At 63.6% G+C, this 26,437-nt stretch overlaps 1 protein-coding gene across 1 annotated transcript in view; it reads right to left on the minus strand.

The window, feature by feature from the left end:
• Nucleotides 1-407: 407 nt before the first annotated feature.
• The window catches only part of ITPR3 (inositol 1,4,5-trisphosphate receptor type 3), a 75,474-nt gene continuing 49,444 nt past the window's right edge, over nt 408-26,437 (minus strand). The window contains exons 22-58 of the mRNA XM_066359630.1: nt 25,885-26,084; nt 24,679-24,808; nt 23,716-23,773; nt 22,531-22,696; nt 21,399-21,563; nt 21,243-21,317; nt 20,747-20,872; nt 19,611-19,733; nt 19,064-19,264; nt 17,822-18,073; nt 17,458-17,583; nt 17,207-17,332; nt 15,511-15,631; nt 14,809-14,999; nt 14,076-14,224; nt 13,359-13,467; nt 13,165-13,255; nt 12,858-13,027; nt 11,590-11,764; nt 11,243-11,427; nt 10,871-11,071; nt 10,617-10,727; nt 10,120-10,215; nt 9,892-9,993; nt 9,706-9,792; nt 9,032-9,142; nt 8,744-8,936; nt 8,407-8,532; nt 7,817-7,989; nt 6,703-6,867; nt 5,968-6,160; nt 5,434-5,538; nt 5,212-5,339; nt 4,225-4,390; nt 2,746-2,906; nt 1,724-1,885; nt 408-1,245 (exon numbers count right to left, since the gene is read on the minus strand). Coding sequence (XP_066215727.1) covers nt 1,177-1,245; nt 1,724-1,885; nt 2,746-2,906; nt 4,225-4,390; nt 5,212-5,339; nt 5,434-5,538; nt 5,968-6,160; nt 6,703-6,867; nt 7,817-7,989; nt 8,407-8,532; nt 8,744-8,936; nt 9,032-9,142; nt 9,706-9,792; nt 9,892-9,993; nt 10,120-10,215; nt 10,617-10,727; nt 10,871-11,071; nt 11,243-11,427; nt 11,590-11,764; nt 12,858-13,027; nt 13,165-13,255; nt 13,359-13,467; nt 14,076-14,224; nt 14,809-14,999; nt 15,511-15,631; nt 17,207-17,332; nt 17,458-17,583; nt 17,822-18,073; nt 19,064-19,264; nt 19,611-19,733; nt 20,747-20,872; nt 21,243-21,317; nt 21,399-21,563; nt 22,531-22,696; nt 23,716-23,773; nt 24,679-24,808; nt 25,885-26,084 — 5,288 coding nt within the window. The 3' untranslated portion in view covers nt 408-1,176. The remainder of the gene's footprint in view (nt 1,246-1,723; nt 1,886-2,745; nt 2,907-4,224; nt 4,391-5,211; nt 5,340-5,433; nt 5,539-5,967; nt 6,161-6,702; nt 6,868-7,816; nt 7,990-8,406; nt 8,533-8,743; nt 8,937-9,031; nt 9,143-9,705; nt 9,793-9,891; nt 9,994-10,119; nt 10,216-10,616; nt 10,728-10,870; nt 11,072-11,242; nt 11,428-11,589; nt 11,765-12,857; nt 13,028-13,164; nt 13,256-13,358; nt 13,468-14,075; nt 14,225-14,808; nt 15,000-15,510; nt 15,632-17,206; nt 17,333-17,457; nt 17,584-17,821; nt 18,074-19,063; nt 19,265-19,610; nt 19,734-20,746; nt 20,873-21,242; nt 21,318-21,398; nt 21,564-22,530; nt 22,697-23,715; nt 23,774-24,678; nt 24,809-25,884; nt 26,085-26,437) is intronic.

The raw sequence follows: 26,437 nt of genomic DNA on the forward strand, positions 1-26,437 counted from the left end.
GTGGGAGGGCAGGGCCCTCCTTGGCCAGGGACACACACGGCCCCTTATTGTTCCATTGGAACCTGAACTCTTACTAGCGGCCTTCACATTGCGTACCCTCGCTTTCTGCTGTCAGCCCAGGAAGGCCAGCACCGCCAGCCCCCTCAGGGGGAAGGAGCTGGAGGGGGTTCTCCGGCGCCTTTGCACCTGGGCCCCTCAGTGTTCCGGAACACACACAATAAACCGCACAAGATCCTGGCCGGAACCAGTTACACTGCAACACAGTGCCCAGGTCTGGCCAGGGACCTCTGCGAGATGGTGTCACTCAGCAGCACCTCCCAAGAGCCCGAGGGGATGCAGGGCTGACAGGCCACAGGAGCCCCTGCAGCCCCTGGGGGCACAGGAAGCCACATCCCTTCCTAATGGACTATTATTTCCATTAATTTATTTAAGGCAATTAACACATTAGTTCTTAGGCCAAAGGATCTGTAAAACATTACACCAAAAGGAGGAAAAACAAATGGTCAGAAACCAGCCACTTGAACGCAGCCCCAGGCCTGTCACTTGGGCCCGTGACTCTTCCCCAGGAGGCTGAGAGGAGGGTTCCAGAGCCTCGGGCCGGCAGTCCACCTGGGGCTGTCCCGGGACGGCCGGGAGGCGCAGTGAGGGCCACCCTGTCCACAGCAGGTCAGGGCAGTGAGGGCCACCCTGTCCACAGCAGGTCGAGGCGCAGAGGCAGCCAGGCAGGCTGTGGGTGGGCCTGAGCACAGCCCGGGAATAAGTTAATGAACCAAGGCCAGCAACAGCGTCACTGCTCTGCCTCCAGAGGTGGGCAGCGCCCAAAGTGTAGTGCTTGGAATAGAGGTGACCCACTCCTAATCACCCACGGGGAGGAACACGGGGGGATGTCAGTTATGCTTTAAGGGACAAAGCAACCGTCCTGTAAGAGGACTTCTCTTTCTTTAAGGCATTAAGGTAAACTGAGTCCCAGTGAGCTTCCGAGTCTTCAGGGCTCCAGGCAAAGGCTGCCAGCTCTGCGGCACCCCCTCCGTGCTGGTCGGAGCCTGAGTTGGCACGGGGGTGTCTGGTGCAGGGGGAGCTGGAGGCTGGGTGGGCACCTGAGCTGAAAAGGGGCAGCGTTCCCAGCCCCATCTCGGTTGGAGCGCTGCCTGTCCGGGCTGCTATGGGGCCCCGCCCTCAGCGGCTCATGCAGTTCTGGACGTCCACAAAGCCCAGGCGCTGCCTGCGTTTCCGCTGCTCCGTCATCTGCGGTTAAAGGGGTGCCAACAGGTCAGGCTCCCCAGCGCCCTCTCTCCATGGGCACTGCCCAGGGGCTGACGCCCACCCTCCCACCGTGGACCCACTGTGCAGCACCAGCGGCAGGCCAGGGACATCAGCCCCCAACCCTTGTCTTCAGTCGGCATGTCACAAGCCCTGACTTGGTGCAGCTGGGAAGCCCCCACCTACAAGGGGCTGTCTGACCCCACTGTCACCCCAGGTGGAGAGGAGGATGCCCCAAGGTTCCATTTGATTATCTTATAGCAGGGGCTCAGGGATGGGGCTGCCACCCCCAGCTCAGCTTTTCACAAAGGGGAGACTGTTTGGGACCTGTCTTCTACCCCAGCCCCAGGATGGGGGCCAGGAGGAAAGGGGGGACGTAAAGGCCCAGCACCTCCTCCCTCCTCCCCGCAGCGAGCTGAGCCCATGGGACCCGAGGCGGCATCAGGACCCGCTGGGTACACACCTGCTCCTTGAGCTCGTTGAGCTGGGCGGTGAGGTGGGACACCAGCTTCATGGTGGAGTTCAGTTTGTCCTGAAGAATGCGGATCTCGTTCTGCTCCCCCTCCCCTTCATTGCTCACGAGGGACATGGCCCTCATCCGGGGGAACCAGTCCAGGTTCTTGTTCTGCAAAAGGTCACTGGTGGGGCACGCAAGCTTGGGCCTGGCCCAGGGAGGCCCCGTGCGGAGAGCAGTGTTTCCACACCCCTGACAGAGGCGCTCCCCACGGAGGAGTCATGGGAAAGTCTGAGCTGACCAGGTCCTCCCGGGGTCACAGGGAGCTGGCCGCGAACCCTCTGCAGTTGAGGCCCGGCGCAGTGACAGGCTGACTTCCGTCTGCCACCGTCACTCGCTGCTGTCGGGGCCATCTGCTCACTCTCAAAACCGCCCTCCTTCCTCCTTCCCTCCCCCTCTGCAAGTCAGAGAGACAGGCCTGCCGGGGACGCTGGCACCAGACATGTGTCTGAGAGGAGGAGTGGGAAGGGAGCACCAAGCCGCACTCCGGCTTCTGGTAGCAAGCTGTGAATTCTCGGACCAACTGATAAACCTGTGCTCACGCAACAGATCAAACTACAGACTTAAGAAGCAAACTGAACTCTTTCCCCACCAGCTAGGTCTCTGCTTTCAGCCTGTAATTCATCTGCCCTACGACATCCCATGGGGAGGGGGGGTGGATTCCTCTGATTCCTCCTCTACCTAAAACGGGACACACACACAGTGCCCCAGAGGGGTCCGGCACAGCAGCCGCAGCAGGTCTGCCCTGCGCTCACACCACGCAGCAGCGTGCGGCTGCGGCCCAGGGGCATCGTGCTCGCCCTTCAGGGCAGCGCTGGCAGCCGGCCAGACCCCCGTCCCAGAGGGCTGGCTCCAGCTGCTCCTCCGCTCCCCTGCTGGCCTTTCAGCACGTGTCCACAGCTGTCCTGCCCCGCCCCCCAGAACTCCGCCGTCAGGGCAGGCGGCCGCCCGTGCCCGGGGCCCACACACACCTTGATCATCTGGGCCACGTAGCTCTCGGGCCCCGTGTAGTCCGTCTTGTTCTTCACACGGACCAGCACGATGAAGTACAAGTAGTTCCACATGTTGTGCTCGAACTTGATGTGCTCCTCGAATGACACGGTCTTGTTATCAAACTTGTCCCTCTCCAGACCTGAGGGACGCAGAGGGTGAGGGGGAAACACCGGCACCCACGTGCCACCGCAGGCCGCGCGCACACCACCTCCGCTGTGGGCACATCTGCTCTCAGCCCCGGTCTGTCTGATAAAGCAGGCAGCAGCCCACTCCGGCCCTGTTGAGGTCACTTCTATTTAAAGCCCCAGCCGCTCAGCGTGGTGGGCTGCCCCACCCCGCCTGCGGCCCTCCACCACAGCAGCTGAGGGCTCTGGGAGCAAACACCAGAATTCCTCGAACCCAGCCGTGCCGGACTTTCTCGGCCTATCGCCGACACCTGCTCCTGAGCCCGCAGGCTGGGGAGGACTAGCACCTCACAGCACGGACGGGAAAGCCTGGACCGAGACCAGAGGCCTGAGGCCACTGCCGGGGCTTTGCCGTCCACTGCAAACCGAGAGGGTTTAAAAAGGAATGGTTTCAGTCCCCTTCCCACCCCGTCTACCACGCCAAGCTCAGGCAGGGCCCTGCTGATCCCAGCTCGGAGACGAGTTAGCAGCCATCAGACCATCGGCCCCGGGGAGGGCAGGGCTCCCCAGTGGCTGCAGGAACCACGGAAGGGGCACGCCGAAGCCACCACCAGCCCAGGCCGCCCTGGCCCCCACCGCGGCCTCTGCGGGGCAGGAACCGGCCCCCACCGCGACCTCTGGGGGGCAGGAACCGACCCCCACCGCGGCCTCTGCGGGGCGGGAACCGACCCCCACCGCGGCCTCTGGGGGGCGGGAACCGACCCCCACCGCGGCCTCTGCGGGGCGGGAACCGTCCCCCACCGCGGCCTCTGCGGGGCGGGAACCGTCCCCCATCGCGGCCTCTGGGGGGCAGGAACCGGCCCTCACCGCGGCCTCTGCGGGGCGGGAACCGACCCCCACCGCGGCCTCTGGGGGGCGGGAACCGGTCCCCGTCGCAGCCTCTGGGGGCAGGAACCGACCCCCACCGCGGCCTCTGGGGGCGGGAACCGACCCCCACCGCGGCCTCTGCGGGGCGGGAACCGACCCCCACCGCGGCCTCTGGGGGGCAGGAACCGACCCCCACCGCGGTCTCTGCGGGGCAGGAACCGGCCCCCATCGCGGCCTCTGCGGGGCAGGAACCGACCCCCACCGCCACCGCGGCCTCTGGGGGGCAGGAACCGACCCCCACTGCGGTCTCTGCGGGGCAGGAACCGGCCCCCACCGCGGCCTCTGGGGGGCAGGAACCGACCCCCACCGCGGCCTCTGGGGGGCAGGAACCGGCCCCCACCGCGGCCTCTGCGGGGCGGGAACCGGTCCCCATCGCGGCCTCTGGGGGCAGGAACCGGCCCTCACCACAGATGAAGCACGTAGTCTTGAGAATCTCCTCCTTCTTCTGCTTCTCGCTGCGCAGGTCAGCAAAGGTGTCGATGATCACCCCAAAGATGAGGTTCAGCACAATGATGATCACGATGAAGTAGAAGAGGAGGTCGTAGACCACGCGGGCCGGGAACAGAGACTCCTGCAGGGCGAGACAGGGAGGGTGGGCCCAGCAGTCCCTGGCTCATGGCACAGGAAGGGCTGGGGGATGGGGATGGGGGTGGGGGCGGAGGTGTGACAGAGGGACAGAGGGCCCCGGGGCCCTGAAGATGGCAGAGTGGATCCAGCCCCTCCATGGAGCAAGAACCACCCCCTCAGCACCAGTGGGGTTAGGAAACAGTGGACTCCAAGGAGGCCAGCCCAGACAAAGCCCTCGAGAAGGAGCTGGGGTCACGGGGTCACAGGGGGTCTTGTGCCTGCCCCTTACTTCTGGTTAAGGGAAGAGCCAACACTGAACTCCTGTGTCCTGCCCTCAGGACACCAGGCCTCCCGTTCTAGAAACCCTCTGTCTGGCCAGGGAGAGATACTGGGGGGACTCCTGTTCCGGGGGTGCTGGGCTGCACGAGCCCCTTCCTGAGACCTCTCTGTGAGGTTGGCTCAAGCCCCCCGGCTGCGGCCAGAGATGAGCCCCCTGGCTGACTCAGCGCCTTCCGCAGCCTGGGCACAGCTGGGTCACCAGTCTCTCCTTAGCGTCCGTAGTGAGCCTGCAGGGTATCTGAGCAGACCAGCCGGGGGGCTCGGGGACAGTGTAACTGCACACTGACCGAGTGGGAAAGCAGAAAAAAGGGGGTGCTCACGGGGCTGGGTGAAGATTGAGGGGCCTGGCTGTGACCTGAGGGTAGGACCCTCAGAGCTGCTGACCTGGCCCAGGCTCAGGCCGCGTGGAAGTGGGATTGGGAGCGGTAGTGGGAGTGGGAGTGGGAGCGGGAGCGGGAGTGGGAGTGGGAGCGGGGGGGCGCTCACGTCTTTGGAGGGCTTGCGGAGAATGTCGCCCACGCCGCCACCGTTGCGCAGCCCGTGGTTCATGACGGTGACGATGCACATCAGCAGGGTGTCGCAGGCTCGCTCCGCGCTGTCCAGCTCCTCATCCTCTGTAAGCAGACTGTGCGCTCACACCCCGGCCAGGCCACCTGACCCCTGCCCACCCGCACACACACCCGGACTCCCGAGACACCCTGCCCTCACCTTCCAGGACCCTGGGCACCGAGGCCTCCGAGTCACAGCCGATGCTGTCCCCACTGCACGTGCTCATGAACGTGGCAGCTCCGTGTGGCATCCCCAGGGGGCTGACTGGAGGGGACATGAGCAAGATCACAAGGAGATCCGAATGCCTGGCCTTATCTTTCCCCTGGTTCTGTCCCCACCATCACGTCCTCCACGAGCCGTCCCCGATCCTGCCAGCTCCCCACTCTGTCTGGCTACAAGTGAGGGGGTCCTCATTCCCCTGCCCCGCCGGACTGCACACCCCCAAGTATGGTCCAGAGGCAGTCCCTACAAATACTGAGCCTGACGTGAACACAAAGCCTGCAAGCAGGTGGCTCCTCAGAACTCCAAGGCTCTCCCACCAAACCCTCAGTCTGCCCCAGGGAAGAGGGAGGCATGAGCCAGATCCCAGTATGAGAAACCGAGGCAAAGGCGATTAGCAGTCCCAAGCCCTGGCCCTGAGGTCCGTCACCCGTGCAGGCCCTCGTCCCACACCGCCAGAGAGGGGCCCCGGACCTCTGGAGTGGTTGCTGGGCAGCCGGTCCACCTCCAGGATGAAGTCGTCCTTGAGGAAGAGGAAGCCGACGATGGAGAAGAGGTAGACAAGGATGAGGGCCAGCAGGGCGGTCAGCAGGATGGAGCGGCCGTTGCGGGTCACGCTCTTGATGACGTTGAACAGAGTCTCCTCCCGGTAAATGAGGTCAAAGAGCTGCAGGGCAGGGATAGGGCCTTGAGGGGCTGGGGATGCCACTGGGCCCGAGGGCAGCGTGGCTGCCAGGGGCTCCCCACACCCCCTCTGGTAGGCTCTGCTCTCGGGCGCAGGGAGGGAGAGGGGCGGCCAAGGCCCACAGCATGCTTGCATGTGTGACTTTTGTGCATTAGCCCACTTCATCCTCACAATTATTGCAGAAGGTGGGTGCTGTTAATTATCCCTGCTTTACAGATGGGAAAACAGGGCAGTGAAGAAATATGCCCAGAGTCACACAGCTAGGAGCGGCCAAGCTAGGACAGTCTGGTGCCAGAGTCCAGGCTTAAACCAGAACCACACAGGGGCGATGGGTCAGAAAGGGGGACAGGAGCGGCCATCAGGGCCTTGGGGAGCAGGCTAAGGTTAAGCCAAGGAGGACTGGGAACCCACTCCTCCCAGCCCAGTAGCAGGACAGGACAGAGACGGCTGAGGAACTTGCCCTGTGCTGCCCCAACTGCCCCCGCGCCCCGCCCAGCCCAGCCCGACCAGCCCGCAGGCCTCACCAGGATGCTGTAGAAGAGCTCATGGACAAAGAGGCCCAGCACGCTGGTCAGGATGTAGCCCACGTGGTAGAGGAACTCCATGTCCATGACCATGGCCTTATAGCCCCGGATGAAGGTGCCGCGATTGCCCACAAAGCTCACCACGAATACGATCTTGTTGGTCAGCTGTGGGGGTACATGTGGGGGTCAGGGCCCCACAGCCCACCCTGAGTCTCCACCCCCGCCCCCCTGCCCATCGCGGGCCCAGTTCCGAGGCCACGCCTTCCAGGGAGTAGGGCTGGGCTGCTTCTGCTCAGCCTGGCAGACACCGTACTGATGAAGGGGCTTCCAGAAATGCAGCGGGGCTCCTGGGATCAGACTAGAGAAGGAGCCCCCTTGCTCCCCCAGTTCCAGCAAGAAAGGGGAATGTAAGTAGAGGAGGACGGGCCGGAGGAGACCACCTTTAGCCTTTACAGTGCCCAAGTCAGCGGAAGACAGCCCCCTTGCTCAAGGCACTTTCTCTCCCTCCGCCAGGAAACTGCCATAATATATACGACGTAAATCTTTGCTGTCCTCAACGGGAACTGTGTGTAGGCAGTGCACAGCTAGTCCCGTGTCCACAGCAGGCCCGCATCTGGGGCTGCAAAGTGACTCCAGGCTCACTGTCTCTAGTGCCAGCTCCCCACTGCAGGTCCATAATGAACTTGACCTTCCAACCCCAGTACGAGGGGGGCGGGGCCGAGCCGTGGCTGCCCGCGGGGCGGGGCGGGGGGCGGGGCAGAGCCGTGGCTGCCCGCGGGGCGGAACGGGGGGCGGGGGCAGAGCCGTGGCTGCCCGTGGGGCGGGGCGGGGGGCGGGGCAGAGCCGTGGCTGCCCGCGGGGCGGAACGGGGGGGCGGGGGCAGAGCCGTGGCTGCCCGCGGGGCGGGATGGGGGGCGGAGGCAGAGCCGTGGCTGCCCGCGGGGCGGGGCGGGGGGCGGGGCAGAGCCGTGGCTGCCCGCGGGGCGGAACGGGGGGCGGAGGCAGAGCCGTGGCTGCCCGTGGGGCGGGGCGGGGGGCGGGGCAGAGCCGTGGCTGCCCGCGGGGCGGGGCGGCAGCAGGCTGTTGGTGGGGGGCAGCTCCCACCGGCACTCACGTTGAGGGCGCCCAGGATGTTGAGCGTGGGCCCAATGCCCAAGTAGTAGATGGAGCGCAGGACGAGCGCCACGATGAGCGGGCGCACACTGTAGCGCTTGGTGAACAGTGCAGTGATGGAGAAGCAGATGAGAATCCAGAAGAGCAACGAGATGAGCGGTGAGTCCAGCACGCCTGCAGCGGGAGTTGCGCTGAGTGCGCATGCTCAAACCCCAGCAGCCCGACGGTCCCGGTAAGCCACCCCTTCCCGGACGCCTTCCCCGTTAAGTTCCTGGCCGCCTGGTTTAGGCGCCCCACCCCACCCCATTACACCTGCATCTCTAGGCCGAAGGAGGAGACCCTCCCCAGCGGCGGCTGCCACCATATCTGGTCTCCGCTGGTGTGCGTGCACACTTGTGAGCCGTCTCCAGAGGTCAAGGACCCTGTCCATCCCACTGGACCTCCCCAGCTGTGTCTCCCCACGATGGGGTGTGCAGCCCAGAGGGGGTGCTTCTCCCCACTCTGCATCTGGTCCCCTCAGAGCCTGGCGGACCCCTGAGCTCTGCCCGAACGCGGGGAGGAGGCCCCTGTCTGACAGCCCCCCGTCCTGACCTGTGGATGCGCCCTCCACGTAGGGGTAGAAGAAGGCAATGATGATGTTGATGAACACCGCCAGGTTGAAGGAGATGCTGCCCCACAGCGTCATGCGGCGGGAGAACCAGTAGATCAGCGGCATGCCTGCAGGGGGCGGTGTGAGGGTGGCCCTGATCAACGCTGTCTGCCCACTCCACAAGGGCCCAGTGCCCGCACAAGCTCCAGGCCCCAGTTCAGAGGACAGGGGGATTGGAGACCTCCTAGGGTGGGGGCAGAGCAGCCACCAGCAGGGAAGGAGGCTGGGGGCGGGGAGCAGCTCCAGGCCTGGCCCGGCCCTCCCCAGCGGGGTCCTCACTGCGGAGCTTGCGCTGCCACTCCATCTCATTGTGCAGGAAGGACGACTGGTCGAAGAAGTCGCTCACTTTGCTGCCCTGCTCGTCCTGCTCCGTGGTGGTGAAGAGCCGGTGCTTGGTCTCCTCCGTCAGGAACTGGCAGATGACAGGCACCGGAAACACGATCTGCTCCATGCTGCGGTCCTGCCGCACAATCTGGGCGCACACGGGCACGTGGTCACACCGGGGCCACCGAGAGCCGAGCTCAGGGGGGAGGAGCTCCCTGTGCCCTTAGCACCTCCAGGCCCCACCTCGATCTGGGACGTGTGGTTCTCATAGTAGGCCAGGGGGTCCTCCTCCTCCTCCTGCACAGGCGGTGAGGACTTGAGCATCTGCGACAGCTGCTTGTTGTTGAGACTGAGCTGGGGGTAGCAAGGGCTGGGGTCAGGTCAGGCCAAGCGGCCCCCCACCACAAGGCCTGAGCCCAGCTCTGACCTGCACCCCAGCGAGTGCCCCCCCCACCCCCCAGCCAGACCAGCCCCAGCTCCAAACAGGTAGGAGGGGGTAGGAGAGCAGTGTCCAGACAATCCTAAGACAGCCGGTGCCCTCCACAGTCCTGCGCAAGCGCGCCCTAGCTCCTGCCCCGGGCTTGCAGACCACGCAGACCCACTCCAGCCTTGCTCCCACTTCTAAGTCCCAGTTTCACCCCTGGAGCCTCGCCCTCCAGTTCTTGCTCAGCTCACAAAGATCCTTGCTTTTTATTCAGATGTTGGCCATGCTCTGCAGCTGGGCCCTGAGTTCCTGGCCCTGCCCACCTCCTCCTCCAGCCAGGCCCTCAACCCGCTCAGGTTATAGCCACGCTGTCAAATCCACCCTCAGCCTGATAACTGCCCACCCACCACTCTCCCCAGCCCCGCCCCCAGGCCTAAGCCCCGCCCCCAGGCCTAAGCCCCGCCTCCACGCCCAGCCCTGTGCGGGCCCCCACCATGGAAGAGATGCCCTCGGCCTCCTCCTCTTGGATGCGCTTCACAGGCTTCAGCAGGTGCTGCAGCTGTTTGTTGTGCCTGGAGAGCTGAGCGAAGGCAGTGCCCAGTCACTGCCACGTGGTCGCTGGGGGACAGGGTCACCAGGGGCGGGGCCGCAGGGCGGGGCCATGAGGCGGGGCCAGTACCTGCAGTGCCAGGATGTAGATGTTGTGGCCCACTTCACGTGGGCTCACCTCTGAGTTCTCACGCTCCTCCTCCTGCAGGTAGGCCTTCTTGATGACGTCCACCTGGCGGGGCAGTGCCTGTTCGAATGGCCTCTCCCTGGGGCTAGCTCGGGCGGGCTGGGGCCTGATCCCCATTCCCACACACCCCAGCAAGGGCCCCTTTCCTCCTGCCCGCCAGCCTGGCCTCACCAGCTCCTGGGGCCGCAGGCTGATGAGGATGCGCTCCGCGTTCTCGCTGTCGTGCCGGCTCTCCATCAGAGCTAGCAGCAGCTTGGAGGCGTTGTCCTGTGGGGAGGGGAGGCAGGCCAGTCTGAGGATGCCCCCCACCCCTCCGCTGAGTACTCCCTAACAGCTCCTCCCTGCCTTCCCGTCCCCCACTGACCCCAAGGCCTGCTGAGAAGTATCCTGCATGTCCAGGCCACCCCCAGGCCACCTTCACCCCACACTGAGGCAGGAGGCAGATAACCGGGACATGCTTGCTTCTAGAGTAAGCGTACGTCCAGCATGTCTGCTCACACATTCACTCGTGTGTACAAATAAGCATGCACACACTACACACATGCAACCGCCACACATCCCATGCCCGCACACGTGGTACCTCCATCACACATACCAGTACGCACTCAACACGTCACATGCATACGTGCATGCCCACGCACACTCACGTGGGCTGCCACGGGCCCCACCTTGAGCTGCAGCACCAGATCCATGCGGTACTTGCAGAGCGGACTGATGTCGTTGAGAATCAGCGCGGTGATGATGTCTATGCCATTGGACTCGTGTGTCACGATGCAGGTCTGGCAAGAGCAGTCAGGGACACGGGGCCCAGGCCCCTCAGAACTGTGGCGGCTCCCCGAGGCCTCCGCCTCTCACCTGCCCAGCCGGCTCCCTCCTCCGCCCAGACATCCACGCTGCCACGGGCCGCTGCTCGGCCACCCACCTGGTTCTCGTGGCAGGGGCCCTGGCAGTACTCAGTGAGGGTCTCCAGGGTCTGGATGACGAGGCCCACGTTGTCCTCGTTGATGTAGAGCCCCAGGAGCCCCAGGCCCCCCGTGGTGCTGCCGCACATGATGTCCAAGAACTGCAGCGTCTCGCACACCAGGTTGTAGTTGGTCTTGTTGTTCTGACAGCGCAGGAAGTTCTGCAGAGCACAGACCAGGTGGGCGTGGTGGGGGCGTGGCTCCAGCCGGGGAGGAAGACGGGGGCGGGGCCTGCCTGGGGACAGCCAACCGCAGAGCAGAGGTGCCCAGGCCAGACCAAAGGCAGAGAGGCAGGCAGAGGTGGGGGCCGGAGAGGGGCGAGGGACGCTCACCTGCAGGTCCCGGTTGTGGTTCTCACACAGCAGCTGCAGGAAGCGCAGGATGGGCTGCATGATGAGCACGGACATGCCCATCTCGTTGCTCTGCGCACGCTCCCCCACTTCGTGCCCCCGGTGCAGGCTGGGGCTCAGCGAATAGCGGGACGAGGAGCCGGGCATGGAGAAGGAGGCCAGGCGGCCTGCAGAGCAGGGCCTGGTGAGGCGGGGGCTGCTGGGGCAGACCATGACCCGGAGCTCCCTGCTGCACATCCTAAGCCCTCATGCCTGCAGTGTGACACCCTCCCGCTGCACTGTCTGGCCCCACCCAGAGCCCCGCCCCGGGCCTCTGCCCCGCCCCTGACCTTTGGTGGTGAGGTCCTCTGGCTCCCGGTCCTCACGGGGCTGGCTACCCAGGTCGCTCATGTTGACGGCCACCGTGGACTTGGTCTCCTGTTGGGCCCGCTTCATGCGGTCGTGCAGCACCTTGAAGAAGCGCTCTGACTTCTTGTCGGTCGTCATCAGGTTGTAGAAGGACTTCTGAGAGTGGACGGTGAAAATGGGGGGCAGCCTCAGCTCCAGGGCTGGCTCTAAGCAGACCCTGGTGAGGCCCCAGAGGCCTCTGTCCTGTGCTGCAGGGACAGGGATGCGGCACAGGTGGGCCATCCAGACACCCAAATCAGACTGAGGCTGGGGAGCCGGAGACATCCCTGCACCCTGGGACTAAGCTAGTGGCAGCCACCCGATCACCGTCTGTGTCTGCCCTTGGCCTTCATCTGTGCCCACACGGCAGCCAGAGGCGTCCCTCTGATGTCTGAGACACACCCCTGCAGCGGGCCACATCACCCAGAGGAAAAACCAGGCCTCATGGCAACCACAAAGCCGCGAAATGACCTGCCACCGTCCTGACCCCAGGCCTTACCAGCCACTTCCTATTCCTGGCCTTCCGTGCCAGCTGCCTGCTCTGCCCAGTGTGCCCTACCCACTGCCCACATGCTCACCTCCAGGGCCTCCCTGACCCTCCATCTAAGATACCCTGCCTGCCCGATCACTGTCCAGCATGTCCTGCATGCTACGTAGGAACTACAGTTGTTGACCGTTGTGCCCACTGGGACGTAAGTGCCGAGAGCACATGGGCTGTCTCTCGTTCGCTGCTGTCTACTCAGCGCCCCACACGGCCAGGCTGACGATGCACTTACTCCAAGAGCGCAAGAGTGAATGAGGGGGAAGCGGTCACAGGGGGCTATTCACAGGAGGCAGGGCTCCCCCTGGGCCCCAGAGGCTGAGAAGGAGGGGAAAGAGGAGGAAGGAGGCATCTGCAGAGGCTGCCCGGCAAGGCTGGTGGATTTAACGGAGGGCAGGATCGTCGGGGAGACAGGGCAGGCTCAGGCCTGGCTGGATCAGGGGTGGGGGACGGTATGTGTGGACAGAAAGGCGACCACATGACACAAGCAGCAGATGAGGGAGGCGGAGCCACCGCGGCCAGCCAGCCCAGCCCAGCAGCCACGCCCCCAGGGCCTCAGCGACTTGGCACACCCTTCTGTCACCCCGCCTGAGAAGGAGGCACCCACCCACCCACCCGCCCGCCCAAAGGAGAGGAGCCCCCAGCGCCGCAGAGCCACCGGCCCCACACCTGGATCTCGGTGTTGCCGCCGTCCAGCAAGCGGATGGCCAGGCCGATGCTCTCCTGGAAGATCTTCTCGTTCTTGGTGCTGGTGATGAGGTCACACACCAGCTTGGTGGCCCCCTCCTTGTCCAGCCGGCACTGGGTAGCCGCAATCGCTGACCAGTCTTGGTCCAGGCCTGGAGGGGGACTTGCTTGAGGGGGAGCGAACGGGGTGGGGCAGCGGGAGGGCCCAGGGCCTGGACCGCCAGGCCGCCCAGGGGCACAGAGGGCAGGGTGGGGGTGGGGGTGGGGGTGAGGGGGCGCTGGTACTGACCAACGCCCACGGGGTCCGGAAGGTCTCCCCGGGAGCTGGACTTCCGGCTCTGCAGGTAGTTCTGCAGCAGCATCTTGCGCAGCTGGTGGCCCTGGGGAAGGAGCGAGGCCCCACAATGCACTTCGCACCGGTGAAGCCCTGGCCCGACCGTCCCCGGCCCTGAGCCCCTCGGTGGCGCCCGGCCGGGCACTCACCCTCTCCCCGTACTTGGCCTTCTTGAGCAGCATCTGCTGCAGGGTCCGCAGCACCTTGACGCACAGCTTCTCCTCTGACGCCATGAGGTCCTTGGTGTGCTGGATCAGCCTGGCGACGGGAGGAGGGCGGCATGTGGGGCAGCCCCCGTGGTCTCCCTCCAGACCCTGCCCCGGCCCCGTCCCGGCAGGAGCATCCCCAGCCTCCGACCCGACTCATGGGCTGCGGAGTCCCTGCCGGCCCCTCCCTGGCTCAGGCGGTGAGTAGGGCAGCCCCCGTGGTCTCCCTCCAGACCCTGCTCCGGCCCCATCCCGGCAGGAGCATCCCCAGCCTCCGACCCACCCGTGGGCTGCGGAGTCCCTGCGAGTCCCTGCCGGCCCCTCCCTGGCTCAGGCGGTGAGTAGGGCAGCCCCCGTGGTCTCCCTCCAGACCCTGCTCCGGCCCCATCCCGGCAGGAGCATCCCCAGCCTCCGACCCACCCGTGGGCTGCGGAGTCCCTGCGAGTCCCTGCCGGCCCCTCCCTGGCTCAGGCGGTGAGTGGGGCAGCCCCCCGTGGTCTCCCTCCAGACCCTGTCCCCGACCCCATCCCGGCAGGAGCATCCCCAGCCTCCGACCCACCCGTGGGCTGCGGAGTCCCTGCCGGCCCCTCCCTGGCTCAGGTTGCTGCCCCTCCCCACCCGACACAGGGCTCCCGCCCCAACACGGGGTGTCTCTCTCACTTGGACAGGAAGCCTCCGCTCTCACAGCGCTGGTAGGCCTCACTGCCCTCCAGAAAGAGCAGCTCGGGCCAGTGCAGGACATCCACCAGCACGGACAGCTCGGCCTGCACCAGGGGCTTCAGGCGCTCCTCCAGAGCCGTGATGATGTCCTGCGGTGGGCAGGACAGGGTCACCACCACGAGAGATGACAGCAGCTTCACCGCCGTTCCCCACCACCACCTGCCACCAACACTGTACAGCCCCACTGACTGCCCCCCACCAGCCTGAGGGGTCCTGGCCCACAGGCCACCCTGAACAAAAAGCGTGGCATCTGTTAGCCCAGAGCCCGCCCCCCCCGGGAGCTGTGGGGGGGGGGGGCTTTCCTCCCAGCCCCTTCTCCAGCCCTGTGACCTTGTGCAAACCCCTTGCCTTCTCTGGGCCTGTCTCCTGCTGTGTGGGGATAATAAGCCACCACACCCCCTCTGCAGGCCAGTGAGACAGTGGACACAGGTGCATTGCTTCACCCACCAGGCACTGCAAGGGCTGCAGATGTCCTGTCCCTCTGGGAGCACCAACCCCGCTAGCGGCCCTCTGCGTTCTCCGGGCTCCCCTGGAATGATGCCCCTTAGTCCCCTGCCCAAGTCTACACTTCGCAGCCCCCTCCCAGGAGGCGTGGGCAGCACCGGAAGGGACAGCCCTTGGGAACACAGCCTCCCTTCCAGAGCCGCCCTGGTGCCGGACGCCCCGCGCCCACCTGCAGCTTCTCGATGATGTTCTTGTAGTCCCACTGGTTGGCGATCGGGGTGACGCGAGGGAAGGTCCGTGTGGCTGCCTTATAGTTAGAGGCGTTCCGCTGGGCGGCAGCCACGCAGCTGGCGCCGCTGCTGAGCAGCAAGCTGATGTGGGCGTCCAGGTCCATGGGCAGCGAGATGGCCCTGCCCTTGGCTGGGGGGCAGGGGGCGGGGGGGGACGCTGAGCCAGCCAGAGGGGCCAGACCCAGGGCTGCCGTACCGGGGAACGAGGTAAACTACACCCAGGCTCCAGGTGCAGGGACCCCCCCCACCCTGGCCCCAGTTGGACTGAGGTGCCCTCTTCCCCTTTCTGGATAAAAAGAGGGAGTTTCTGACCCTTTAATGTCACTTTGGATCCACCTGACCCCTCCCCTTCCCCAGACTCCCTAGCAACCTGCAGTCCTCCCCTGCCTGAGACCACGTCCAGGCAGCACAAGAAACTGACTGAGAGATGTCCCTCTGTAGAGGGACCTGAGCCAGGGCAGAAAAAAGCTACTCTCAATTGCCAACACGCCAGTTAGACAGCAAGAAGGACTTACTGAGCACCACCTGGGAGCAAAGGTTGGGCGAGCTCAGGGATAACATGCTTTGTGCGGGGCAGGCATCCCTGCGGCGCAGGGAGGGGAGGGGTGGCTGGAGCTAGCCGGCGGCCCCCGCACACTCACCCACCATGGCGAGAGTCCGGATGCAGGCCTCCACCGAGCCCTTGTGCTGCTGCTGCAGCCACGGACACTCGAGCAGCCGCATGGTGGACTGCAGCAGCTGCACCACGATCGTCTGGTGGGTCTGCGAGAAGCAACACCTGCTGCAGCCGGGCCCACCCTCCAGCCCGGAGCAGCCCCAGCCCGGGGTCCAGAGCCCACTGGGAACGGGCACAGGTGGAGGGCCAGCCTCCTACAGCTGCCACGTGCTCTGTGCCAGTTAGGAAAAAGACACCCCTTTCCCTGCACAATCTGCCCGGCCGCCCCCTGGCAGCCCTCTGGAGACCTCCCCGGTCCAGGTCTGGAGCTCACAGGAAGACCCTGTTCTTCCTGTAAATGTATGTTTAAATAAATTTATGTTGTGAAAACGTGACATATTTACATGGTTCAAAAACCTCACTTTGAGAACACAAACCCTTCACTTTGACCCCTACCCCCAAGCTCCCACAATCTGCCCTGGGGTCAATGAGAGGCGGCCACACAGTCCCAAAGAGGTCCCGGGGCCGGAGCACACCGCTGTCGAAATAAACCCACCCGACACTTCTCTGACTGCTCTCAGGGGCACTGTCCCCGTCCCCTCTCCCTCCACCTGTAGGCAGCCCCTCCCCTGGTCTCCCGCAGGGGGCGTGGCAGGCTCCTCCCTCAGGGGCACGGGCTCCCTTTCACCCATGGGCTCGGGGCTGTGCAGTCTGGTCGGGGCTGAGGGGGCCCTGACTCCCGCTGAGCGAAGCCAAAGCTCTCTCTCTAGCCCAGGGATCCCCAAACTACGGCCCGCAGGCCGCATGCGGCCCCCTGAGGCCATTTATCCAGCCCCCGCCGCACTTCGGAAGGGGCACCTCTTTCATTGGTGGTCAGTGAGAGTACTGTATGTGGCGGCGTCGCTCACGTACAGTACTACTTCCGGTGACGCGGGACACATGTGTCACGGCTCTGGAAGCGCGTCATATCACTTGTTACGGCTAGCAGTGACAAATATGGAACCAGATATTGACCATCTCATTAGCCAAAAGCAGGCCCATAGTTCCCATTGAAATACTGGTCAGTTTGTTGATTTAAATTTACTTGTACTTTATTTTAAATATTGTATTTGTTCCCATTTTGTTTACTTTAAAATAAGATATGTGCAGTGTGCATAGGGATTTGTTCATAGTGTTTTTTATAGTCCGGCCCTCCAACAGTCTGAGGGACAGTGAACTGGCCCCCTGTGTAAAAAGTTTGGGGACCCCTGCTCTAGCCTGTCTGCCTGCTGCAGCTCCAGGGACGCCGTGGTCAGCACCGAGGTTCTCTGTGCGCCACTCTCCCCATTTCAGCCTCGGCTCCGCTGTGTCCACCGTGGTGAGCACGCCCACCTTGACTCTGGAGAGTCGATGCGGCCAAGACGTCCCCGGCCACCCCAGGATCCGCCATGCCAAGGGAACTTAGTGATTCCTGTGGTGTGGTACAGTTCCCTCCTGCCCACGGAAACGGGCAGGTCACGGTGCCTGTTGTTATAAACTGTTAACTTTGGGGTGATGTGTTCCCAGCGTAGACGACTGACCCTCCTGTATGTTGTTTCGCAATCCTTTCGTGCACAGCAAGCAGATAAAAATACCTGTTCTGATTTCCCGCCCCCCCCCCCTCGCTACACAAACGCCGCCGCGGGCAAGAGCTCAGAGCTCACCTGCAGGGAGGTGCTGTTCTCGGAGAACGGGGAGCTGAAGAAAGCGTTGATGGTGTCCAGCACTACGGTCAGCACGTACTTCTCCAGGGCAGGGTCAGCCAGGCGTTTCTCCCGCTTGCTGCAGACCTGGGGTGGGACAGAGAGATGCCGGGGGGGGGGGCTGTCCAACACTTAGGCCCCTCCGCGGCCAGCCGGGGAAGGCTGCTGGGTCCCCAACCACCGGAGGGGCCCACACCCCCACGGGGACGGACCCGAGCCATGTCCAGGGTGAAATTCTCAAAGAGTGTCCAGATGTGGTTGCTGGTGTAGATCTCCTTCATCTCCACCTCCGTGTCCACGTAGCAGTGGTTCACGAAGTTCACATAGGCAATTTTCACCTGGGCGGTGGTGGGTGGGAAGTCAGGGGCACGCGCAGGGGCTGTCCACCACCCCGCTTCCCGTCCCCGCACCTCGCCGGACGCCCGACATCCCCACCACCCTCCTCCCCGCGCCTCCCAATTCCTGCCCCCTGCCACACTCCCCTTCACCTCCCTCTTCCCTGCCCCCCCCCCCACAGCCTTCCCCCGCGCCAGCCTCCTCTCCCGGTGCCCGGAGGCCCGTGTGGACACCGCCCACCTCAGTGATGCAGTCCTCGTGGGTCACCACGGACACCACGTCCTCCAGGGGCAGCAGGGAGGTACACTTGATCTCGGTGTAGACATTCTTGCCCTCGGCGCAGGCGGCCAGCAGGTCCACCAGGGAGATGTGGTACATGAGTGGGCTGTGGTCCTCCACGCCGTCCCGGGCGGCCTTCATCATGTCCAGCAGGTGGGCCAGCGAGGCCTTGTCATTGTAGAACACCACCACGTCGTCACCTGCGTTTGTCAGCTGTAGGAAGGAGGGGTGCACGTGCCAGACGCCTCAGTCCAGCGGGCCCAGGGCCCCCACCGCTCTGCTGCACTGACCACGGAAGGATTGGGAATCTGACCCCTGCACGCACACCAACAATCAGGAAACCTTCCCCTGTCTGTGATTTTGGGGTTCCCTGGCCCTCGGGGTCCTCTGCCATCAGGGACATCAAACTCTGGACCCAGAAAGTATCCCCTCTTCTGCTAGTTGGGCTTGTCTCAGAGGCACCTCCTCCAGGAAGCCCTTTCTAATCTCACCTCGCCCAGCTCACCCCCTCCCTCCCGGGTTCCTACAGCATGTGATTTAAACCATCAGGGAGCACATACTGCAGCGCCTCATGTCGGTGATTATGTTATCCATGGTCACGCGACAACAGCAATTAACAAGGAGCACCGCACAGTGCGCAGTGCGCACAGCGCTTCCAGTACACGGCCCATGCGGTCCGCAGTTCCCCCATCGCTGGGCGGGGCTGGCTCCTCTCTCCCAGCCCACCCTCGGCTGTGAGCCGCTCAGGCAGAGGCCACTCCTGCTCCGCACTGAGACTCAGCCCTCACCCTTCATGCCTTCAGCCAGAGGTGTTTACACAGTACCTACTACGTGCCACACGCTGGGGACCTGGCAATGAGCACAAAGGACAGGGTCTGTGCCCCCCACCCCCAGGCTTCCTTGGCGCAGAGCAGGAGCCTCAGGACTTTCAAACCAATGACACTGAATAATAAATGAAGGCATGCATGTGTGAGTCCTTCCAGGCCTGTTATCTGAGTTCTACTGAGCCCCGCTTGAGTTCCACTGGGTGGCAGCCTGAGCTCTGCTGGACCCGCCTCCGCGGCCCCTCCACACCCAGCACCCCAGCGTTCCTTCCGCGGCCCGCTAACTCTGGGCCTGGCCGCCCGGGTTCTGTGTCCCGCCACCTGAGCCCCTCCTCCTGGCCACCACCCGAGTCCCACGAGCCCCTCGGCCGACCCTCACCTCAGTCATGATCATGTCCTGGCACTTCTTGACGTACTTGCCCTCGGCTTTGATGACCGTGTGTAGGAAGTCCAGGTACTGCACGTGGCGCCCGTGGGTGGCCAGCAGGTGCACGAAGTGCTGCAGCACGGGCTCGCTGACCTCGGAGCAGAGCTGGTAGTTGTTCAGGAAGATGTGCTGCATAGTCTCAGCCTCCAGGAGCTGGGGGCAGGTGGCCGTCCGGCGGTCAGAGAGGGGGCCCAGCCACCAGGTGCCCACCCCGCCCTACACCCCGCCCTGCGCCCACACCCACCAGGCCCCGCCCCTCACCTGCCCCACCCCACACCCCACACCCCACCAGGCCCCACCCCCCGTGCCCACACCCCACCAGGCCCCGCCCCTCACCCGCCCCACCCCACACTCCACCAGGCCCCGCCCCTCACCCCGCCCCACCCCTCACCCCGCCCCACACCCACACCCCACCAGGCCCCGCCCCTCACCCACCCCGCCCCACGCCCCACCAGGCCCCGCCCCTCACCCACCCCGCCCCACGCCCCTGCGCCCTCACCCCGGGTGTGAGGAAGAGGTGCAGGTGCTTGTGCAGCAGGGCCTGGTTGCCAGGGTTCCCTGCGCAGAACTTCTGCAGGAACTGGTGGGTGTAGCGCAGGATCTCCATCATCTTGGTGTCGCCCTGGGCACAGAGGGGAGAGGGTGCTGGGACCCCTACTGGAGGACAGGGACGGGGGGGGGGGGGGGGGGGCGGGGGCGGGTCAGGGCTTGGGTTTAAGGGCGGGACGTGGAAATGTGAGGGGCTCAGGGTCAGAGGTTGAGATGAGGCTGGAGTGAAGAAGCAAGCGAACGCTGGGGTGATGTCGGGGTCGAGAGTCACGGCGAGGCCTGGGGCGTATCAAGACCAAGGCCAGCCAAAGTGAGGGGTGGAAAGATTGAAATGAGGCTAAGTTTGAAATCAGGGGTCAGGATGAGGCCAGAGTTGACATTATGGGTCGGGAGGAGGATAAGGGTCAAAAGTGAAGATGAAGCTAAAATTATCAGGATCAGACCAGGGAAGACAGAAGCTGGGGTCAGGGTCAAGCATTAGAGCAAGGCTGGGGTCAAGTCAAGGTCAAAATGGATCTGGAGGAGGGACAGAGGGTCAAAGGTTGAGATGATATTAAGAACGCATTGAGGGGCCCTGGGCGGTTGGCTCAGTGGTAGAGCGTCAGCCCAGGATATGGGTGTCCTGGGTTTGACTCCTGGTCAGGGCACACAGGAAAAGCGCCCTTCTGCTTTTCCACCCCTCTCCCTCTCACTTCTCTCTCTTTGTCTCTCTCTCTCTCTCTTCTCCTCCCACAGCCATGGCTCCATTGGAGCGAGCTGGCCCAGGCGCTAAGGATGGCTCCATGGCCTCGCCTCAGGTGCTAAGAGCTCCATTGCCGAGCAATGGAGCAACACCCCAGATGGGCAGAACATCACCCTCTACTAGGCTTGCCGGGTGGATCCCAGTCGGGGCACATGTGGGAGTCTGTCTCTGCCTCCCCTCCTCTCACTGAATAAAAAGAGATTGCACTGAGGGGTCAAGATGTGTCTGGGGAAAGGTGAGGGTAAAAGACCAGGGTGAATATGGGTTAGGGGTTCGTGGTTCAGGTCAGGTCAGGGTTCAGGCTGGGGCTGCCCTCGGCAACCAGAGGTCAGCGGTCAGGGCACCTTGTCGTAGGGGATCTGCAGCAGGTCCAGCATGACCTTGTGGGCATCCATGTTCTTGAGCAGCCGCTGCTGCTTCTTCCTCATCTGCTCCCCAACGCCACACATCTTGTTCAGCCGCTCCAGGATCTGCGGAGAGAGCGTGAGCGCAGAGCCCATCCCCCCCCCAGCTTCCCTCCCCCCAGCCCGCCACAGCCGGACCCCAGCTCACACCCAGCTCACACCCAGCTCACACCGGGGACGGGAGGGGAAGGAGCCATGGCCCCTGAGTCACATCGCCGAGACCCAACTCCACCCACGAAAGGGAAGAGAGCAGTATGGCTGTGAAACGAAGTTTCACTCAGTCCCTTCAGCTTTAAAATTATTCCGTGTGGACCTTGGCAGGGTTGTTTTTAGTGTGCAGGAAAAGCTAAAAGATGCCTACTCTGAGGGCCAGTGTCCAGCATAGCCGGGAGGAAGAGGCCAGGCAGACCCATCCCCGAGGACCCCCGCCACTCACCCCCTTGACGATCTGGTAGTTCTCACTGCTCTTCTCCCCAGCCGGGGGCAGGAAGCCTTCCTCATCCGTGGGCCGCTGCGGGCACAGGGCACTGAGCTCAGCCAGGCCCAGTGCCCCACAGGGCCCTGTCCCGGTCCTCCACAACCCCCCACACACCTCCTTCTTGTCTTTGGTGGTGCCTGCCTCCACCTCCTCGCCCTTGCCGCTGCCCTTCTTGTCCACCCACAGCTCCGACTTCTCAACCATGGTCCGCAGCCGGTCCAGTTCCGACTTGATCACCTTGTAGTTCTCCACGTCCTGGGCTGAGATCAGCAGCTGCACCTGAGGGTGGAGGACGGGTTTGCCTGGTGAGATGGGCACCCCAGGTCCCCTGCCTCATGGACTCCCGGTTCCTTTCCCGTTCAGGTTTCTGCTCCAGGCATCTCCGCTCCACCACCATTCCTCTCCACTCAGCCAAATCTCGCTCAGTGTTTACAAGTCCACCGCCTCCAGGAAGCCTTCCCTGATGGCTGCAGCCCTCCTTGCACTCACTGCTGTAAACTGCCTCATCACCTGGCTTCAGTTACTCACTGCTGGGGCCACATGCTGCTACGCCCTGTCACTTGTTCACTCATACCCTAACCAGCGCAGGGCAGAGCACACTGGCATCACTGACTGCCAGCTGAAAGAGGGACCTGAACCCTGACTCCCTCCCACCTTCCCCGCTCAGGGAGGAAGGATCCCTGGGCCTTGATCTCCCCCCTCTGTAAAACAGGAATGAACAGAAACCACGTGCTCTGGGCTGCTGCGAGAATTCCACAAACACGAGCCCGCTGCCTGGCACACGACAAGCACTTGCTACATGCCAGTCCTTCCTCACAGGGAGCCGCCAAAACCACATGACATCACAGTTGACAAAACTCTTGTGAGGGCTGGCTGCGCACCCGGTGCGGCTTGAAGCACTTAGCAAAGATGCTCGTGTGATAAGAGCTTGCAAACAGTCAAGTGTTGTCCACACCATAAGAAATGATGGACCTTGAACCAGGCTGAGAAGAGACACCGGCGGCCAAGACGTGGCCCTCGCCTTTGAGGAGCTCAGCAAGGCGGAGAACTCCCAATGCGCAGTGAGATGTGAGCTAGCTCCTCCCACAGCATCGCTCACCCTCAGCGCGCTCAGCGCAGGCTGGGGTGTGGTCAGGGCAGCCTGCCAGCTCAGTGAGGGGGAGCGGAGGAGGGGGGAGGCGGGTGCTCCTCGGGGTTCCCTCCCCACCCCCACCCCCAGGCCCGGGCGCTGTGGCAGAGGCAGCACCTGCTTGAAGGTGTGCATGGCCTCCTGGCGCTGGCTGAAGTGCTTGAAGAGCAGCTGCAGGGCCCCAGAGACCAGCGGCGCGTAGTCGTGCATGGTGAGGTGGATGAGCACGCGCAGGAACGTGCGGCCGCCCTCGTCGTCCACTTCCAGCATGCTGCTCGTCTTCCTGCGGCACCGGGCGGGCAAGGTTGGCGCGCTCCCTGCCCCCGCTCAGCAAGCGCAGCGCCCAGGGCAATGCCCGTTAAAACTCCTCACGTCTTCTCCCCAGTTTATAAACAGCCACGGCCCTGAGCTTCCCCACGTGACCCCCACGCCCCCTCCGGTCCCCGCAGGACTCCCCTGGATTAAGCAACTGAAGCAGAGGTTCAAGGGGACTCATGGACAGATAGATGCTGGAGACCTGAACACGGACAGGGGAACCACATCTTCGCCATCAACCTCTAACCAAAGTGGAGCACACCCTCCCATGAGAGAAAGCTAGCGGTACCTGTGACTTTCTCACCAATAAAAAAAGCACAGATGTTTCCACATCTCTTTAGAGTTGTTACAGAAATTGCAAAATATCATTTGCAGCCATCACCACGTCGAAGTAACAGTACTAATTACACCCTGGCACAGCTTGTTATTTAATGTGTTAATAAACAGACACAGAGATGGCTGTCCCTTCACATTAGTTTTCTTCAATATTTTGACAACTGCATCTCGATACCACGGGTTTCCTTTGTTAGTTTTATGCATTTTATGTTATGAATTTAAAAACGCCATCTGAGACGGGGCCCGAGGGCTTCCCTAGTTGCCGAAAGTGTGGCACAGAAATGGCTGAGCCCCCAATCCTGGGGCGATCCCTCCCCACTCCAGCTCTCTGTAGAGCAGGCTGCCCATCCCCGAGCCAGGGGGTGAGGAAACCGTCCTCCCAGCTACCTGGCCGAGCCCTGAGGCTCAGAGGCACAAATGCCCTGCGTGGAGGCAGGGGAATGACCACGATGTCACTAGAGCCCGAGTGGGCCCTACATCACCAGGGTTGGGCAGACAAGGGAGGGGCAGAGCACAAAGCCAGAGCACATGACAGAGGAGGGAGAGGACAGCCCAGCCCTGGGAAATGCAGACCATCCTGAGGGCTCACAAGCCAGAGTCAGTATCACCTACCCAACCCACAGACCATCCCCCACCTCGACCCCGGCTTACCCCACTCCAAACATGGCCTCTGCCTGCTCCCCGATGCGATCCAGGTTCATGTTGGCAGCTGTGGGGAGCCAGAGGGACAGATGGGGGCAGGTGGGGACCATGTGCAAGAAGGATAGGGAAGCCAGAGGTGAGGCAGCAGGGAGAGACCCAAGCCACCTCTTTCCGCACCTGGTTGGGTGGCAGCCCCTCCGCCCGCCCCTTCCTGAGATGGAGCTAAAACCACCCAAGGCACAGGCCAGGCCAGCCCCCCTGTCCTGCACGGTCGAACAGAGTTCTGGGCTGGGGGTCCTGATCTGGCTCAGCTCCTGACCTGCTATGGCTAGAACCTTGGGCAAATAAATGCCTGCCCTTTTATGGGCCTCAGTTTCCCCATTTAGGAAATGAAGGGAATGATTTCTGCCCTTCCCCCTCACTATGGCAAGTAAGTCAGGCAATGGTGAGGAAAAGGCCTTCGCAGGCTGGGGGACAGGACAGGGCAGGACGGGCTCCGCCCACAGCCGTGTACCCTCCCCCGGGCTCCGCCCACATCCCTGTGCCCTCCCCCAGCCCTGCCCCACAGCCCTGTGCCCTCCCCTGGCTCCGCCCACAGCCGTGTACACTCCCCCCGGGCTCCGCCCACAGCCGTGTACCCTCCCCCGGGCTCCGCCCACAGCCCTGTGCCCTCCCCTGGCCCTGCCCCACAGCCCTGTGCCCTCCCATGGCTCCGCCCACAGCCGTGTACACTCCCCCCCGGGCTCCGCCCACAGCCGTGTACACTCCCCCGGGCTCCGCCCACAGCCGTGTACACTCCCCCCGGGCTCCGCCCACAGCCCTGTGCCCTCCCCTGGCTCCGCCCACAGCCCTGTGCCCTCCCCTGGCTCCGCCCACAGCCGTGTACACTCCCCCGGGGCTCCGCCCACAGCAGTGTACCCCGGGGCAGTCAACCCCAGCCTGAGGCCAGGCGCAGGCAGGGGCGGGGCTTACTGGTGGAGTCGAAGGCAGGGGCGGTGCCGTCGGCCCCGCTGTCCTGCATGGGAAACACCTCCACAAACTCCTTTTTGAAGACAGACAGCAGGTAGGAGATGCGGTAATCCAGGCGGACGTTGAGGATGAACTGGAGAAGGAAGAGGGGAGGGTAAGGGTAAGGGCTGGTCTGCAGACAAGAAGTCCTGGGTGGAGGGGGTGACATCTACCCTGGGAGCTCCAGCCTTCGGGGTCTCAGCACAGCTCCGCGGGGATACTCCAGGACATCACAACCAAAATAAGCAGGACCCTTCTCCCCAGGGACGCCAGGTACCTTCTCCTCAGCTTCCGAACTTCCCGTCAGAATGAGGCAAGACCACTCCCCCAAGACCACTTAGCCTCTTTCCCAGGCTAGACGCTGACAGGAAAGGGAATAAAGTCCCCCAGGTCTGCAGGCCAACTCCTGTCCTGCCATCCTGCCCTGCCAAGTGGACCCGAAGGCTCCCAGGGTGGGTGGGGGGAAACGGAGAACTGTGAGGAGGCCGTAGAGGCCGCTGTGGAGCAGGGCGTGAGGACACAGGGTGTGCACACACCCCCGACTGGCCTGCATCTTCATGGGGCACACACAGCCTCTGGCCACACCCCAGGATTCAGATCTGGAAGCCCCCCCCTCTGACTCCCCCCTGACCAGGCTCTGCCCAGTCTGGGTCCCCCCATGGAGGTCACTGCATTACCCTTCCGGTCCTCTGGGGGCAGCAACGCAAAAAGCAAGGGTCCTCACCCCTCCTCAAGACCCTACCAGCAGCCCCTTCCCCAAGAGCTGTTGGAGGGTCCCAGAAGAGACCCAAGAGGGAAGACTGCCTCTGCCCTCTCCCCCTACCCTGGAAACTGGCTCTCAAATCTCTAGCTCTGCTTCAAAATCTGCGTGACCACGAAAAAGTCCACTCCGCTGTTCCTTCCTCGCCTGTACAGTGGGGGCACGGAGCCAGAATCGCCCGGAGGGCCCACCTCCATTGCCTCTGGTCCACAGGTCTGGGGCAGGGCCCAAGAATGCGCGTTTCTACGTCCCCAGGTGAGGCTTTGGGAACCACCGGGCGCCACCGCCACCGTGAAGCCTCCTAGTGCCAGGTGCTGTGATTTATGAAGCATGGCCCCGCCCACCTCCGCACACTCGCCCCACACTCCTGCCCTGCCCCCACACTCCCACCATGCCCCTGGCCCGGCCACCTGCAGGATTTCCAGGATCTTCAGCTTGGTCTCCATGACCACAATGTCTTCATTCTCCTCAAACTTGCTTCTGTCCAGAGGCTCGGCGGCCCCGGCCCCGGCAGCCAGGCTGGGGGCACCGAAGACAGACTGCTTGCGGTTCAGCACCATGGTGGACATCATGTGGCCCACGCCCTGGATGGACCGCCGCACGTTCTTGCCTGAGGAGCGGAGAAGGGGGGTGTCACAGAGAGGGCACAGCAGGGGCCCCGGCCTGACTCTGTCCCCATCAGCTGCAGGGCAAAGCCACGCTCAGGGGGACAGGGGACAGGGGACAGGGCTAACCGAGGAAGGTTTGGGGGGGGGGGTAAGCTTTATGCCAAGTCTGGGGAAAGGGGGGGCCGAGGCAAAGGAGGAAAGTGTGCAGGGACATCGGTGAGTGCTCCCATGTGGGACATCAGGAAAGCTGCTACAGAGCAAGGGGGACGGAGGGGACACTGTGGGGAACACTGAGGTGTCAGTCTCTATGCCCTTTTTGTTTAGATGAGTGTATGCCACCTGGGGCGTCCCTAAG

This window comes from Saccopteryx leptura, chromosome 1 (assembly GCF_036850995.1).
Source record: "Saccopteryx leptura isolate mSacLep1 chromosome 1, mSacLep1_pri_phased_curated, whole genome shotgun sequence".
NCBI classification, from domain to species: Eukaryota; Metazoa; Chordata; class Mammalia; order Chiroptera; family Emballonuridae; genus Saccopteryx; species Saccopteryx leptura.